Source organism: Lissotriton helveticus, chromosome 7 (genome assembly GCF_964261635.1).
Source record: "Lissotriton helveticus chromosome 7, aLisHel1.1, whole genome shotgun sequence".
Taxonomy (NCBI): domain Eukaryota; kingdom Metazoa; phylum Chordata; class Amphibia; order Caudata; family Salamandridae; genus Lissotriton; species Lissotriton helveticus.
This window is the reverse complement of record NC_136068.1, coordinates 391,608,464-391,625,000: the sequence shown is the minus strand read 5'-3', so window position 1 is coordinate 391,625,000 and position 16,537 is coordinate 391,608,464. Positions and strand designations below refer to the sequence as shown.

Genomic DNA, 16,537 nt, shown 5'->3' with positions numbered 1-16,537 from the left:
TCCGATGGCGATGACGGGACCTTGTGGAGGAGCGATGTCTATTGTGAGTGCGATCCCTCCCTCTAGACCTAGATCTAGATCTCCTGGGTCTCGCCGGAGCCGCCGGTTTTGGAGGAGGCGGAGCCGGAACCCCAGGCCGAGGTTGTGGAGGCCAGGGAGGCGGTGGAAGAGGAGGAAGAGGTGGTGTAAGAGGCGGTGGAAGCAGAGGAGGAGGAATCGTTGCTGGATTAGGAGGAGGAGGATGCGGAGGAGGCATCCTTGGAGGCAGTGGTAGAGGCGTAGGCGTCTTGGGAGGTGACTAGGGCTGTGAATACTCAGATTCCGATGACCTCACCACTCTTCTTTTCTTCTGAGCCGGCCTCGAAGATGTTCTGGAGGCAGACCTCTTTGAGGCCGAGTGCCGGCGCCGCCGCGACCGGGAACTCACCGATGAAGACGACAGACTGACCACTGAGGCAGGGGACACTGTCCTGGGCCTTGAACGTCTCCTCGTCGTCAATTTTTCTTTCCTCGACCTCTTCGACTTTCTACTTCTCGACGTTGATCTTCTAGACGTCGATAAACTCCTCGACGTTGAATGTCTTCTCCTCAACGTCGACTTGCCTCTTCTTGACGTCGACCATCGTGTCGACTTTGACGGCGGTATAGCCTCGACAACGAGTGCCGTCGCCTCCTGGACTCATCTCGACGTCGATGGTGTGTCGACGGCGCTGAAGTCCTCGACGTCGACCTCGTCCGAGGTCTCGATGACCTGCCCCTCGACGTCGAACGGCGATGCCGCTTGGACCAAGAGCCCTGGGTTGACGGAGAGCAGATGGTGGTCATACCTCTCGACGACGACCGGGATCGGTGCCTTTTCTGGGCCTTTTCTTGACTGGGGAGCCCCCCAGAGGCCGAAGCACGGGCAGAGGACGATGACTGAGTCCCTCCATGCCCAGAAGTCCCACCTGTTTCCTGATGTCTCTTCTGCTCCAGGCCTTGGAGACTAGTCTTCTCCCTGTCACGCAGGGTCCTCCTGGAGAAAGAGTGACAGATATCACAGGAGTCAGGGACGTGGCTGGAAGGGAGACAGTATGCATACTCTGTGGGGGTCACATTTGGCCTTCTTCCTATCACACTCAAGGCACTTGTCAATAAGCCTGGCATTTTTTGAAAAAATGGTGATAAAACTGGTTAAAAAACACAGCAAAAGGAAGAGGAAGACCCCAGACGTCGAGTGAAACACTCAAAACACTGGAAAAGTGCCAAAAATTGAAGAAATACCCAAAAAGGGAGAGCTCAATACTCCAGGGTCCTGCTAGCAGGAGCCGGAAAAAAGAACAAAGTAAAAGGACTTTGGCTGTGCATCCTGGGATACCGAGGGTCTCTGGAGAGTTCCTTAAAGGCACGGTATACCTTTTCCAGACACATAATGGCAGCCTATGGGGGCTTGTCTGTCCAACCCTTCCTCTCTATCATTTCAAGGATTTGGGTGAAGGGAAGTTTCTCTATGGGTGAAACTTGGCAATATGTGTAAAATTTGATTTTATTTGGCTATCCTTTTCACTTCATTATGGAGTGCCGGCCAGTGTAGCCTTGTAGTTATAGGCTGCATTATCTGTTTTTGATTTTCTCTTAAGTGTCTATGCAGGACCTCAAAGAAGACAGTTTAAGAGATTTTTGATTTCTCCGGGGTCCCCGCACATGGGCGGGACTATTCACTAGATTATGACTATACACAGAGATACCCTACTACAGAACCTTCAGTATACCTGAAATATCTCATTTCTGTGGTTTCAGGAGATAAGGTGGGTTGCTACATTCACCTGGAACCATTCCACCTTATAGAGATTATGACGTGACATTTCTGAAAACTATACACCTGAGTGTGTCCAGGGCGGTGTGTGTGACTTGTGTTCTAAAAAATATTTTTTACCTCCAAAGCTGTGCAAACCTCAAACTTTGCCTACAAAATATACTTTCCTCATATATCTGTGATGAAAAGTTCTGAAAAAAGCGAGGAGCCACAAATTTCCTACCAACCAGCCTTCTCCCAAGTCCCCCGATAAAAATGGTACCTCAATTGTGTGGGTGGGCCTAGCGCCCATGACAGGAAAGGGCCCAAATCGCAATGTGGAAACATCAACATTCCCTGTCAAAAAACGACCTGATTTGGCAATAGGGGTAGCTGCAATACTTGGGCCTGGGTTTGGGAGCCACCCATGGAAACCTACCAGACATTTCTGAAAACTGGACACCTGTGGCTGTCAAGGGGAGGTTGACTTGTGTGGTTTTAAGAAGTATATTTTTACTCAAAAGTCTTGCAAACTTCAAACTATGCCTAATAACACTTTTTCCTCACATCTGTGCGATGGAAAGCTCTGGAATCGACAGGGAGACAAATGTCCTAACACCCTGCGTTTCCCCAAGTCTCCAGATAAAAATGGTACCTTACTTGAGTGTTTGAGCCTAGCGCCTCCGAAAGGAAGGAGCCCAAATCGCAATGTGGATACAATCAACATTACCTGTCCAAAAATGACCTCATTTGGCAATGGGGGTAGCTGCTATATTTGTGCCTGAGTTCTGCACCCTCCCACGGAAACCTACCAAACCCAAACATTTCTGAAAGGTAGACACCCAGTGGAGTCCACGAGAGAGTGCCTCACTTGGATCCTACTACTGTTTCCTACCCACAATTCCCTGCAAGCCTCAAAACTTTAACTAAATCGCACATTTTCCTTGCATTTCTGTGACTTAAACTTACGGAATCTGCAGGGATCCACAAAGTTCAAACCACCCAGTGTTACCCCACTTGCTCTGACAAATTACACTATCAAACTGTAGGTGCTATTCTACAATACTTAAAAGGAAACTAAATTGTCAAAAAGCTACTCGCTATTATGTATACAATATACATACAACTTAAATGTAAAGCAGGTGTATATAAATTTAAATTAACTTCGGCGGCACAGATGTAAAAGTTGGAAAGCCTGTTATATCACAAACATTAAAAGTAAAATTATATTGCCAAGTTACCTTGCAAAGGTGTAGTCACTTTCCCATCAGTTGGTTTAAGACCGTTGTTGCTTTCAGTTTTTACTTCAGCTGCAACACTTTCCGTTTTTTCTTCTACTGCTTTGCTTTCAGTTCTTTCTCCTACGGCTTCACATTCAGTCTTTCTTTCTACTGCTTCACAATGGGTTTTTCCTTCTACTCCATAATGTTCAGTTTTTCCTTCTACTCCATAATGTTCAGTTTTTCCTTCTACTCCCTCACCTTCAGTTTTTACTTCTACGTCTACGCCTTCAGTTTTTGCTTCTAATGCTTCACTTTCAGTTGTTCCTTCATGAGCTTCACTTTCAGTTTGCCTCTCTAAAGCTTCATTTTCAGTTTTTCCTTCAAATGCTTCACTTTCAGATTGTTCTTCTATTGCTTTGCTTTCAGTTTTCCTTTCTAGTGACTGAATTTCATTTTCATCTTCAATTGGTTTGCTTTCAGTTATATTTTCTAGTGACTGGCATTCGTTTTCATCTTCTAGTTCTTTGCAATCAGTTTTTCCATCTAGTGCTTTTATTTCAGGTTTTTCTTCTAGTGCATAGCTTTCAGGATTTTCGTTTATAGTTGTGCTGCTTATTTCTATACCAGTAATTTCACATGGCTCAGAGTGCAAGAACGGTTTTGTTTCCATAGATGAAATCTGATCACACAAACACTCCTGTGTAACTAAAACAAAAATAAGGGAAAGGGAGAAGATTTGTATGCAATCTTAAATGCTAGACATTAAAACACACCAAATGCACAAATGCATATACACATGCAATTTGCCCAGAATTAAGGACATCTTAAAAGGGCCAGTAATGGTAACCATTGGGCCATAATGCAAAGCATAGCAGCATATTTGTGGTGTGTCAATGAGGAAGTGGTGATGAAGCTGGCCAGTTTCATGTTTTTACATCTTAGTTCTGACCAAATGTATGCGTTTCCCCCTTATGGAATGCAAATATATGAAGGTCCTGAAATGTTATTTCTCCAGCAAAGGGGGTTTGCGACGATAAAGCTTTACAGAATAACATCACATTTGTAGGGTGCAGAGCAGGAGGCAGGAAAGGCACTACTTGATGCACTAGTTTTGAACTGTGAAAGCCTGCAGCTCACACTTTTTGCACCTAGCTGTTGAAGCCAAGGACTTGATGAAACAAACCGATAATTGACAGAGGCAGCCAGATGGTCAAAACAAGAGGTGGACCATTTGTTGTTTTTGGGGCTCGATATAAACACTCACCTTATTAAACAATTTACTTACCTTCAGTAATGATCTTCCTGGTATATATTCTACCTAACCACAGATTACTCACCTTTTGAATATTCCCCAAGGATCAGACTGGGTCAGGACACTTTAGATCAGTGCTCCTGCGCACCAGCAGCTGGTGTTGTGCAGATCCGCACTGAAGTCGTTCGGACCCATGGAAACCTACCAGACATTTCTGAAAACTGGACACCTGTGGCTGTCCAGGGGAGGTTGACTTGTGTGGTTTTAAGAAGTATTTTTTACACAAAAGTCTTGCAAACTTCAAACTATGCCTAATAACTCATTTTCCTCACATCTGTACGATGGAAAGTTCTGGAATCGACAGGGAGCCACAAATGTCCTAACCCCCTGCGTTTCCCCAAGTCTTAAGATAAAAATGGTACCTTACTTGAGGGGTTGAGCCTAGCGCTTCAGATAGGAAGGAGCCCAAATCGCATGTGGATACCATCAACATTTCCTGTCCAAAAATGACCTGATTTGGCAATGGGGGTAGCTGGAAAGGAAAAGTGGAGCCATGGGAACCAACGTCAATTTCTTTCTCAGTCTGTCCTCACCTTCAGAAGCAAAGTCTAGTTCATTTGAATAAACTAGGAAGCAGGCTCGTCTTTACTTAAACAAGTTGCAGAATAATGCCTTCCCCATTGTGAAGTCAGTTGCAGTGTTCCCATCCAAGCAGCACTGCTCGGTGAAGGTGTGTCTGTTCTGCCACATGGCTGCACTACAGATGACCTGTTAAGACCGTGTAGATGGCAGAAGTCCTTGTCATGCTTTGGGTGGGTGTAGTATTGCTTTGTTACTATATTATGCCTCATTTGTCTTGTTACTGTAGTAGCTTATTAGGTATTGTGCATTTCCCTTTAAGCATGCAAGTTGTACTCATTTGAATCGCTAGGTTCAATGTTCTAGTGATGCACTGATTATCAGTTCATGCAGACAGCTGATGTATTAGGACGTGCTCATTAATATGGAATAAACTTCCAACTTATTTCAACTGGATTACTTATTTATTTGTGGTACTTTATTACTACAAAAACTGGCGACGATCGGGATTGTCAAAGAACCGAGGAAAGATTCGAGATTATTTTTGGGGGATTTTTTTTTTACTTCTTCATCAATTTTGATATTAAACCTTGGAATTATTTTTCAGCATTTCAAGTTTAATAAGTTTAAGCCAACGCTTTCTACAGTGTTAGAAGATTACTTCCTATTATTCTGAAAAAGTTCGGTCATGCTTCTTCTACATTGATTGGCTGCTTCGAATCGTGAGTACATCGATGGATTGGTTTTATTCTTTAAAAACAAACAGAACGCCTCTCGTTGATTTTATGTTATTTAACATTTACTAAGAGAAATCTAGCTTTGTGTACCTTCAAAATTTTGTTTGGTGTTGCCCGCACCCTCGAACTTCTTCAACGCTTAGCAACGTACGTTGTGTTCTTCACAAGCGCTTAAAGTCTACGTTTACATTGCTTAGCGACCTTAGGTGCAAAGGAAGTAGCGCACGTCGGAGGTCACGTCAGTAACGTATGTGCGTGCCTCCAACTTGGATTCTCTAGAAGTGTTTTCGGAGCGTTTTTCAGCATTTGAGCACATCAATTCTTCAATACTTCAACTCTTCTACTGAATTGAGCAACGTTTGTGCAATATCACCTACATTGTGAGCTTATTCCGTTTATTTTCCTTTTAATTACAAATTTTGGGTTTTATACCAATTTTTTGGTTAAGAACATGAGTAATAACAATTCGAGTGGCAATTCTGCTTCCACTAGTTCTACTTCAAGCAGCTCGTTATCTTCTTCCTGCATTAACATTAATATCAGTACTCCAAAAGAATTTTTGACTTCTCCTGGCGAACCAATCATTAAGTGGTCTGAATGGAAAGATTATTTCCTTAATTATATAGCCACTTTAGAGGATAATGTTGGAAACTTAACACCAGAATGTAAAATGAGGATGCTTTTGCATAGTCTTGGTCCAGAAGGATTAAGAGTTTACAACCAGATGCAGAAACCAGATAGATCAGGTGATATTGACATTTTTAATGCAGCTCTCTCTGATTTGACTGAACATTATTCACCTACTGTATGTATTGGTGTCACTAGACGAGCATTCTTCAAAAGAAAACAGTTGGAGAATGAGTCTGTAGAGGAGTATGTTTCGCAGTTAAAATTGCTGGTTATGCATTGCAAATTTGGTGTTTTGCATGATGAACTTATTCGCGACCAAGTTGTTGTGTGCTCAAGAAATAAAAGTATCCAAGATAGACTTTGGATTGAAGGAGAATCTAGTCTGAAAGATGTAATTTCATTATTGAAAAAAGCTGAGCTTTCAGACAGGAGTTCTAAGGCTCTTTCAGAACAATCTGAATCTTCAATCACTTCTACTTCTACTTCCGCTGTTAACAAGGTTTCTGTCAACGAAAGCAGTAAAGAAGTGTCAAAAAAAAAAAGAATTACAAAAAATTTCAGACCAATAAGGGTTTCCAAAAGGGATCTTTCAATCAGAAACCATTCTTTAAGCAAACTTACAATAAAAATTATTCTTCTTTTGCTTGTTATCGTTGTGGAGATAAGAATCACAACGCTGGATTTGACAAATGTCCTGCAAGATCTGTGAAATGTTCTAATTGTGGAGTTTTGGGCCATTATGCTAAAGTATGCAACAGGAGTTCATCCCAACGACCCAAAGTTTCCTGTATTAATGACACTGATTCTTCTGACTGTGATTCTGACTTCAATAATTCTTCATCTCATATCGCAGGGAAAATTCAGTGTAATATTGTTTTGAGAGTTTATGAATGTGTTAAAAGTAAACCTTTATGCATCGTTAAATTTGGTGGAATCCCTGTGCAGGTTGAAGCAGATTCAGGTTCACAGTTTACAATCGTTAACAAAGATGTATGGGAGAAGGAATTAGTTAGCGATTTGGGTCCTCATCTTGAACCTACTGATGTTTCACCTGACAGCTTCACTGGTAACAAAATTGAGATGTTGGGATTTTGTTCTTTAATGTTCGAATTTAAGAGTCGTACTGCTTTTTGTAAATTGTATGTTGCTATTTATGGTCTTTCTGTTTTAGGTTGGAGGGATCAGAAATCGCTACATATTGTTCTTGATCCAATCAGCCCTGAACAAGTTCTTGTTACTGGTGTGTGTGTTGACACAAAAAATTGGGTCCTAAAGGAATTTCCCAAAGTGTTCTCAGGTAAGATTGATCAATTCAAGGGATTTCACATCTTATTAGATTGAAAAGTAATGCAATTCCGAAAATTCATAAGGTTCGCAATATTCCTTTGATCGTCAAAGATGAAGTCAGAAGTGAATTGTTGAAGTTACAAGAGAATGGTATTATTCAACCCATCGAAGCCGCTTATGTGTTGATCTTCGCAATTTGAACCAAAATATAATCGTTGATCAGTATCCTTTGCCCAGGATCGATGAAATGTTGTAATTAACTCGTGGTGCGAAGTACTTTTCTACGTTGGATTTATCTTCAGCGTATCACCAAATTTCGTTGCACCATTCTTGCAGAGACCTGACAGCATTTTGTACCCCCTTTGGAGGTTTCCGTTTTCGTCGAATGCCGTTTGGTTTGGCTTCCGCCGCCGCGGTATTCCAAAGGCTTATGTCACAGCTTTTTAGAGAATTGCATGGCGTCATCTTTTTTCAAGATGATATACTCATCATGGGTAAGAATTCTTCTCAGCATGACTCGAGATTAAGGAACGTTCTACGTATCCTTGATGAAAGATGTCTTACTGCTGAGGTTTCTAAATGCAAATTCTCAGAAAATAAAGTGGTATACTTAGGGCACGAGATTGGAGAGCAGGGTATTAGACCAAAAACTAAATTAATTAGGGCTATTTTGGATGCTCCTTCTCCTAAGTCCAAGGATGATTTAAGGTCATTCTTGGGCTTGGCAGAATTTTATTCTAAGTTTGTATCTAACTTTTCTGAAAAAACATACCATATGAGGAGTTTACTAAAGAACAAGGTTTCCTTTGTGTGGTCTGAAGAATGTCAGCAAGCTTTTGATCTTATAAAGAAAGCCATATGTTGTGCTCCAAATCTTCAAGGTTTTGATCCAGCTGCCACCACATTTGTTACCACGGATGCTAGTTCAAAGGGCTTGGGGGCAGTTTTGCGTCAAATTTCTGAGTACAGTCAAGAAGTGGTAATTGCTTTCGCTTCCAGGTCTTTGACTCCCACGGAAGAAAAGTATTCCGTGATTGAGAGAGAAACATTAGCTGTTGTGTGGGCACTAGAGCATTTTAGAAAATTTGTGTGGGGGAAATTCTTCTATGTTAGATCTGATCACAAACCACTTACAAAGTTACTAACTACTGATGGCCTTTTTAAAGCTACTGCTAGGATAGCAAGGTTATCTATGCGCCTACAAGATTTCTTGTTTGAGGTTAAGTATGTTCCAGGGGCTAAAAATGTCATTGCGGATTTTTTGAGTAGGTTTTCCTTACCTATTATTGAAGCTGATAGGAACTCTTGGAACGATTTCTCGGTTGCTAGTGTAGTTGCAAATGACAAAGTTTTTGATTCTATTTCCTAGAGCAGTGGATTAAAGCTGATTCTGATGACAGTACTTTGAGTATTGTAAAGTCTAAAGTTGTTTCTGGTTGGAATGATTTCACAAAAAAAAAAAATTAGACTATGTTTTGAGAGGTTTTTGGGAAGTCAGAGACGAGCTTTCTGTGTATGATCATTTTCTTAGCAGGGGTGATAAAATAATTCCTCCAGAGTCTTTAAGGGACAGAATTGTACAGTTGTCTCATGAAGGTCATCCAGGGATTTCTCGTACTAAATCTAGAGTGAGGGATCAGTATTGGTGGCCTGGAATGGATGGCAAAATTGAGAAATTCGTAAGGGAATGTGTCAGTTGTGAGACTTCTGATAAATCTAAGAAGACTTTTAATCCACCATTGGGGGAAGTGACTTTCCCTAATCTTCCTTGGGAGGATTTGCGATGGACATTATGGGTCCTATCAATTGGTTTGATCAAACAGTAAAATGTATCATAGTTGTGGTGGATTTGTTTTCAAGGTGGTTTGAATTAAAGGTTGTTGATTAAGTTAATGATGTTGGTGTTATTGAATTTTTAGAAAAAAATGTTTGTTCAAGAAGGCTATCCTGCATCTATTCTTACGGACAATGGCACACAATTCAAGTCTAAAGAAATGCATTTGTTCTTTGTCTCTAAAGGAAATAAGCATAAACGGTCTCCGTTGTATCATCCTTCTTGCAATGGAGTTGTGGAGAGACTTACCCGAATTATTAAAAGTACTTTTCAATTGTACATTAAATCTAAACTTGGGTGAAACAGTGAGTTGTTGAAAATGTTATGGGCTTATCGTGTGACACCCCATCCATCTTTAGGTATGAGCCCATTTTCTCTTATGAGATGTAGAAAACCGTCCTCTAAAACTAATCCTAGTTGGATGAAGAAGAATGAAATGTGTTTTTATGATGTTGATGAAGTAAAATCTAATCTTGCTCTGTCCCAAACTAAAAATAGGATTTATTATGATACCAAACATGGATCTAAACCAGTTCAATTGCATGTTGGGCAATGGGTTTCCATTTAAAATCCTAGGAGGGTTTGTAAAGGTCAGAGTAAGTTTAGTTCTCCAAAGAAAATTGTTAAAGTTCATCAGAATTCTGTTACCTTGGAAAATGGTGAGAAATGGCATCTTAGTCGTTCAGCCTTGACACGACCTTTGGTGATCCTAGTGATTGTGATAAGATTTGTATAGACAATTCACGTGGACATTTCTGGTGTTTTGACAAGCATGAGAATGATAAAAAGAATATGAATGGTTATGAAGATCACTTTACTCAAGATTTACCATCTAGTTCTTTAGAAGAGAATGTAATTGCAGAGGATTGTTGTATTAACAATGATAAAGACAATGATGCAACTGTTAATCAGAAATCCTCGTTTGGAAGAACTGTTGAAGAAACCTATGAAATGTAAGGAATTTATAGTGTATAAGTATTTTTTTTTTTATTATTTTTTGTTTGTTTGAAAAAGGGAAGATATGTAGTATGTGCTTTGTTACTATATTATGCCTCATTTGTCTTATTACTGTAGTATCTTATTAGGTATTGTGCATTTCCCTTTAAGCATGCAAGTTGTACTCTTTTGAATCGCTAGGTTCTATGTTGTAGTATGTTCTGGTAATGCACTGATTATCAGTTCATGCAGGCAGCTGATGTATTAGGACGTGCTCATTAATATGGAATAAACTTCCAACTTATTTCAACTGGATTACTTATTTATTTGCGGTACTTTATTACTACAGTGGGGTGCGCCCTCGATTTGGTCTGAGGTGGAAGCTTCACTTTGCTGTGGCACAAGGCGACGCAGGCAGACAGCCGCTAACATGTGATTACCTGTTTGGAAAGTGTCAGCCTCTCCCTGGATGGCCAGAGGACATAAAACAGCTGGAATTATGCATACAAGTCTTTTGTTTTGTCCATGTAAAATCTGATATGCCTGAAGATATCCAGGACGTGTAAAGATTCTCTGCTGATGTCAGATTTTAAGAAAAATGACTTGAAGATTACAGGTTGATTCAAATAAAATTATGTAGAAACTTTAGGGATGAACTTCAGGATGTCAGTAAAATTATTCTATGTCCTTGCTCAATTGTAGAAAGGACTATTTATAGTAAATGCCTATAACACTCCTACTGATGTGAGGGCAAGCAATAGAGCGGTCTGCCAACTTAAGGTGCGCTTTAAACATCAGTTTAAAGGGAGCCAGCATGAGTTCACTCAGTACCATATTCTGCTTCCATGGCACTGAAGGGTATCATACACGTGGGAAGGCCCTAAAACGCCCTTTTAAAAACTGTTTAGTTTTCTGCTCTCCTGAATCTTGAAATTGTTGCGAGATGGACTTTCACTGATAAGTATTTCAGTCCACTTTCTTCTATTTCCATCAGGTAGGAAAGAACTTTGCAGGCCCAAACTCCTACCTTTGCAGCAATGCAGACAATTCTTTCATTTAATGCTGTGGGTATTGATAGTTGTTGGTGTTCATCACTGTACCCGAATATTCCTGCATTCTGATGCACTGACTAAATTGGCCAAAGGGATATTCAGATGGCTTACACTAAGTGGTGAGGTACCAGGCAGTGAGGCTCAGTGACTCAAGATTATAATGAAGGATCTCACCATTGTGTCTGAGGAGGAGCTTGGGATCTTTCCTCAGCCTGATTGTTGGATGCACGGATTTACTCAGGTGGTTGCTGTACCAGTAACTGGCAGGGCCAAGGCCACAGCAATAAGGAACAAGAAACAGTAGTCTGCCTTTGCCTTCCCCAGCACTCTAGGGCTCATGAGAAATGGAGGAACGATGTATTTGAAGACGGTTAAACATGTCACCGGAAAGGCATTGCCCCTGGATTCTGGTTGACAGAACCTATGGGTGTAGTACTGGAATTTTTTCTTTTGAGAAGTGGAAAATACATCAACGTGGAACAGCCCCATACACGAAATATGTAATCCAGTTGGTCTTGGTGCAGCTCCACTTCATGGCAGTGTGACACAGAGCAGTTAAACACATCTGCCTGATCGTTTTAGCATCCCGGGAAATGCTCCTCTGCGATATCTACCTTGTTGGAGAGGACTCACCTCCACCGCATCTGTGCCTCTTCAGACAGAGAATGGGAAAGTTCTTCCTTGCTTTGCGATGCAGTATATCGAGTTTGTGTTGCCCATCTTGATGAGAGCAGCTTTTCCAACTAGTCTTGGGACAAATAATGATAGGCATTTTTTAACAAAGCTTGAGGGTGTGGATATGGAGCTGATGCTTCTCCATGCCTGACCTTAGGCCCCTGGTTATTACTTTTTGCATATGGGGTCCCCATCCTTCGATAAATGTGTCTGTGGTCATCACTCTTCTGTGTGTCGAGGTTTGGAATGGAAGACCAACATTCATATTTGATGGGAACCTCCAACATAGCAATGCCTATTTGAGACTTCTCGTCACCTCCTGACTGTATAAGCCCTGTAGCGGACTCCACTAATGGTCCAACTCATGCTCTATGGACCTCCTCCTCAGCTGGCCAAGTTCTATCACACCAATGCCTAAGGACATAAGTCTAGGGACTTGTATATTTTGCCAAACAATTTGTTTGGAACAGAATATGTTTACCATCACCTGCAGTTTCACCATCCTCTCTGCTGGATTTACACATGTGAGTATCTAGAATGACTCCCAAAACCAGATGTCTCGTAACTGTGTCAATGGAAGTATTTTTGCCTGTTTAGCACCAGAACAAATTTGTTGATCAAGGTGAAGCAGGCAGTCGGAGACATTCGCTTCTTCTTTCGATAAACCCTTTGACCAGCCAGTCAGACAAGTACAGATGTACCTGGTAACCCGTTCACCGCAGGAATGCTGCAACCAGCACTAGGCACTTTGTATGAATTCGGGAAGCAGATTTGAGTCAAAAGGTGAACACCTAAAATTGGTTGTGTTGCCCCAGCACTAAAAATGTGTAATACTCCTACCCACGTCTGGGCATAGGATATCCTAAGTGTGACAGGTATGCCAAGATGTTGGCCTGTGTCTCACTTGAGAGCTTGGATACATTCATTGCAGAACAGTAGCTTCTCAAAGGAAACACTAATTACATGATTCAGAAAGGTTGCTTGAATTAATTAGCCTGTTAAGTGTGAACAACAGTTCACCCTATAAAACACTCAATTATGTCAAACAATACCAATATACATGCAAGGAAGAATCAATATTGGGATACACTGTAATAATAAAGTTATGTAATTGTTTATACACAATGTTGCTTCAATACTAAAACAGGGGTCCAACTGAACCACTGTGCTACTAGGCTACAAAGCAATAGTGCCCATAAGCTCTCTTCAGATATTACAAAGTTGGCACCTGGTTTAGTCCAAACAAGATGCAAAGGTGGTGTTGACTATTCGATCACTGTTGTGGCAAATATACAAGACCAGTCTCAGGACTATCATGCATACTGAAAAACTGCCACCCCAAATCGCTGGTGCAAAATTTAACATGAAATAATGTAAAACTGGTCCAAGCTACTGCATAAAACAATTAGTAGAAAGCAGCTAGTTGGGAACAAATCACAAGCTTGTCCAGGACATATGGGGAGACTCACAGGTATTCTATGTACACTGGCAGGTAAATTAAAAGAGCAGTACTTGGGTTCTTTTACTGGATACCACCTTTTGGGAGTTTGAATGAACAAAATGGGATAGGCATATGGGCTAAGAGCTTTTTAGGCAACAGGATTTCTTCAGCTGCATCTAAATCTGAATCAGAGGCCCAAGTGTCAGGTCACATATCTCTACCTGATGTCACAGTTTCTGCCACTTCAGGAGGCGATTGGCTAGCATCTTGAGGTTGCTTACATTCCCATTTGATATAGAGATCAATGACCAAGCATTCTAATGCTTCATTGTCTAGATGTTCACAGTACTCCAGGTCGATGTAAAGGCAATCTTGACATTGATAGACATTTTGATTCATCGTCTCAAGTTTCACTCTCTTTGACAGCTGATCGCCGACTTTCCATACACCTGGAAGAGAATCTTCCAGATTCACAGATAATAGCGGATCAAGTGGCCGATACTGGGATGTCCGAAGGATACAGAAGGGGGTACATCCCATCACATCACATCTGTTACCACCATAGTCATAGCTGATGGGGGTAGATGGACATCTCCTGAGACATGTGCTCCTCCACTGACCACAAGTCTAGTTAAGCTGCTGTGTCCTGTGAGATCACAATAGTGTCTGACAGATCTTCCCCATGAAGACACACACTGGAGAGTTCTCATGTTCCAGTGTGCGTACATGGTCAGCAGACCAAGCAGAGGAGTCATCAGGACTAGAATCTAAGCTCCCTACCTAAACATATGAATCATATCCAGAAAGTCCTGGATCCTCTGCGGAGGAAGGAAAGCTCGAACAGATGTGTCTAGTACTGCCCCCTTTAAAAATGAGGCCCAGAGATAGCTCAAGGTGAGACTTTGGCACATTAATGGCAAGGGACGATGTTGCCTGCAGATGAAGGGACACCATCTGCGACAAGCCTGCTTCGAGTAGCCAGTCATTTGGGTTTGTGAAAACAGGGATTACCAACCGCCTGAGATAAACGATTACAACGGCTATCTCCTAAGAGAAGTCTCAAGGTGCATATGCCAGTCCAAACAAGAGCACTGTTAACTGGTAAAAAGTGAACACTACCACAAAGAGCAGGTACTTCTTGTGCAACTGCAGGATGAGTATGTAGAAATGCATGTTCTGCAAGTAAAGGAACACCACCCAGGGGCAGCATCTTGAACTTTTTTTTGCAGAGGTAAACGGTCAAGAGCCAGAGGTCTAGGATCAGACTGCTGAACCTCTTGGAAACCAGGAAGACAGTTGCACGCCTACCCAACTTCCCGCTCTAGAATGAAGTATGTCACTCTTCTGGGCAGCAGGGTTTTCGCCTCCTACTACAATATTAAAAATGGTCTTCTGACTGAAAAGACTGAGGAAGAGGGATGTGGGAAGAGTCTGCTTGAAGGGTAGGGCGTAGCCACTTCGTACAATCTGAAAGACCTTTTGGACCAATGGTATGGACTTCCAGGCCTGCAGAACGGAGAATACACGTACTCCCAAGGGAAGTACATGCTCCTTCAAGGGGTAACTAAAATAGCTTTCCAGGTAGTGCAGGGGAAACGGGGGAGGAGGAGTGTTGGCGAGTCTGAAATCTCCTATCTTGACTTCGGACTCTTTACTGAAGCGGATTCTGCTTTTCAGGAGGCTGGAAAATCTGTCATTGTTGTTAGTTAAAGACTCTTGAGAATTCTTAAAACTTCTAAAAGTTATGGTAGTCTCTAGCCAGAGACTGAAGGTCCAAGGATCCGACTGCCGATTTCCCCACCTTTTAATCTCTATAGCGCAGCAATGCATTAAGCCTGGAGCGACATGCTCCATCAAAGCGTTATGTCCATTAATGTTGCCTGGATGTTTTGAGAGAACTCGGTTGACTTGAGTTAGGCATGTCTTCATAGGGTCGTGAATCCCACAGCCCTGGCCACTGAATTGGTAGTGCCATGTCCGGCTCTTATTATATGCATTGAGGTGTCCCGACCATCATGAACCACAGCCACAAAAAAATCCTTGAGGTTGTCAGATAGATTAGGCATCACCATTCCTGCCAAAAGGCACAGGTATATTGCCCCAATATATGCAGCGTGCAGAGAAAAGACAGCCCAGCTGTCTTATAAAAATACTCCCCCCCCCCCCCCTTGCTACGTTCTTTCTTTTTTTCCCTCTCTTTTTGGTGGAGCTACAGAGAAAGCACCAAGATTCTGTGTCCTGCAGGGAGAGGCTTGCACAATTAGACATTCCAGGTATGGGTATACCAATAAGAATACCGGGTCCATAGGTGCCAGTCTACGTTTCTTAGCAACAATACTTTTTACAGATGTTCTGATGCTGATGACAAAGGGTGCAAGGCCTCTGTGAGAATGTTGGTCCTCACATTGTAGCAGAAAGGGAGCTCCAGCACATGAGCAGCTCTCTTGACCAATGCATGAAAAGAAGCCACTACCAGCTGTGGGGCACAGCATGTCTAACTCCCACTTACATTCTATAGTGCCAAACAGTGTTACATGTGTGAAGATAGGGGTGGCATTACGTTGGCTGCTTTTCTGCTGTTGTCTGTGTCATGCTGAACTGTCAACTTAAGTGAATCTGAGGCAGTGCCAAAGAGGACATAGTGTGCGCAAATCGAGCTGGCTTGAGAATTCCTGCAGCTCCATCCCATAACTTCCTTACTCCACTATCTTCTGGGCATCTCTTCTCTACCTTCTCCAGGTGGCTTAGGCACCGGCTGCTCTGAGTGGTACTGGAGTCAGTGGCGCCAGATTCAGTGTTGACCTCTGTGGCGGTGTTCGGCCATCAGGCGAAGATCACAGCATCGGAAGGGCAACAGACCATGCTGGAGGTGTTCCAGAAGGAGCAGAGAGAATATATGGCACCAAGGGAGAACCCACAGACAGAAACCCAAACAGAGCCCGAAAAGGTTACATGGAGCCCAGAGGCATCTGTAGGTGATGGATGTGTGCTGGAACATCTCAATCATAGTTTGAAGAAAGAAGCCTGGATCAGCTCCCTGCACTGGAAATTCCAGAATGGCATGAGGCACTGCTGGGTTTGGAGTCTGGATGGAACGAGTAAGGTTTGGAACCAGCT

General features: G+C 42.2%; 1 protein-coding gene across 3 annotated transcripts in view; it reads right to left on the bottom strand.

Moving 5' to 3' along the window:
• PHF20 (PHD finger protein 20) overlaps nucleotides 1–16,537 on the bottom strand; it is a 1,067,420-nt gene that overhangs the window by 530,472 nt on the left and 520,411 nt on the right. For all 3 annotated transcript variants that reach the window (XM_078652233.1, XM_078652235.1, XM_078652234.1), the window contains exon 12: nucleotides 3,016–3,702. In XM_078652233.1, coding sequence (XP_078508359.1) covers nucleotides 3,016–3,702 — 687 coding nt within the window. The remainder of the gene's footprint in view (nucleotides 1–3,015; nucleotides 3,703–16,537) is intronic.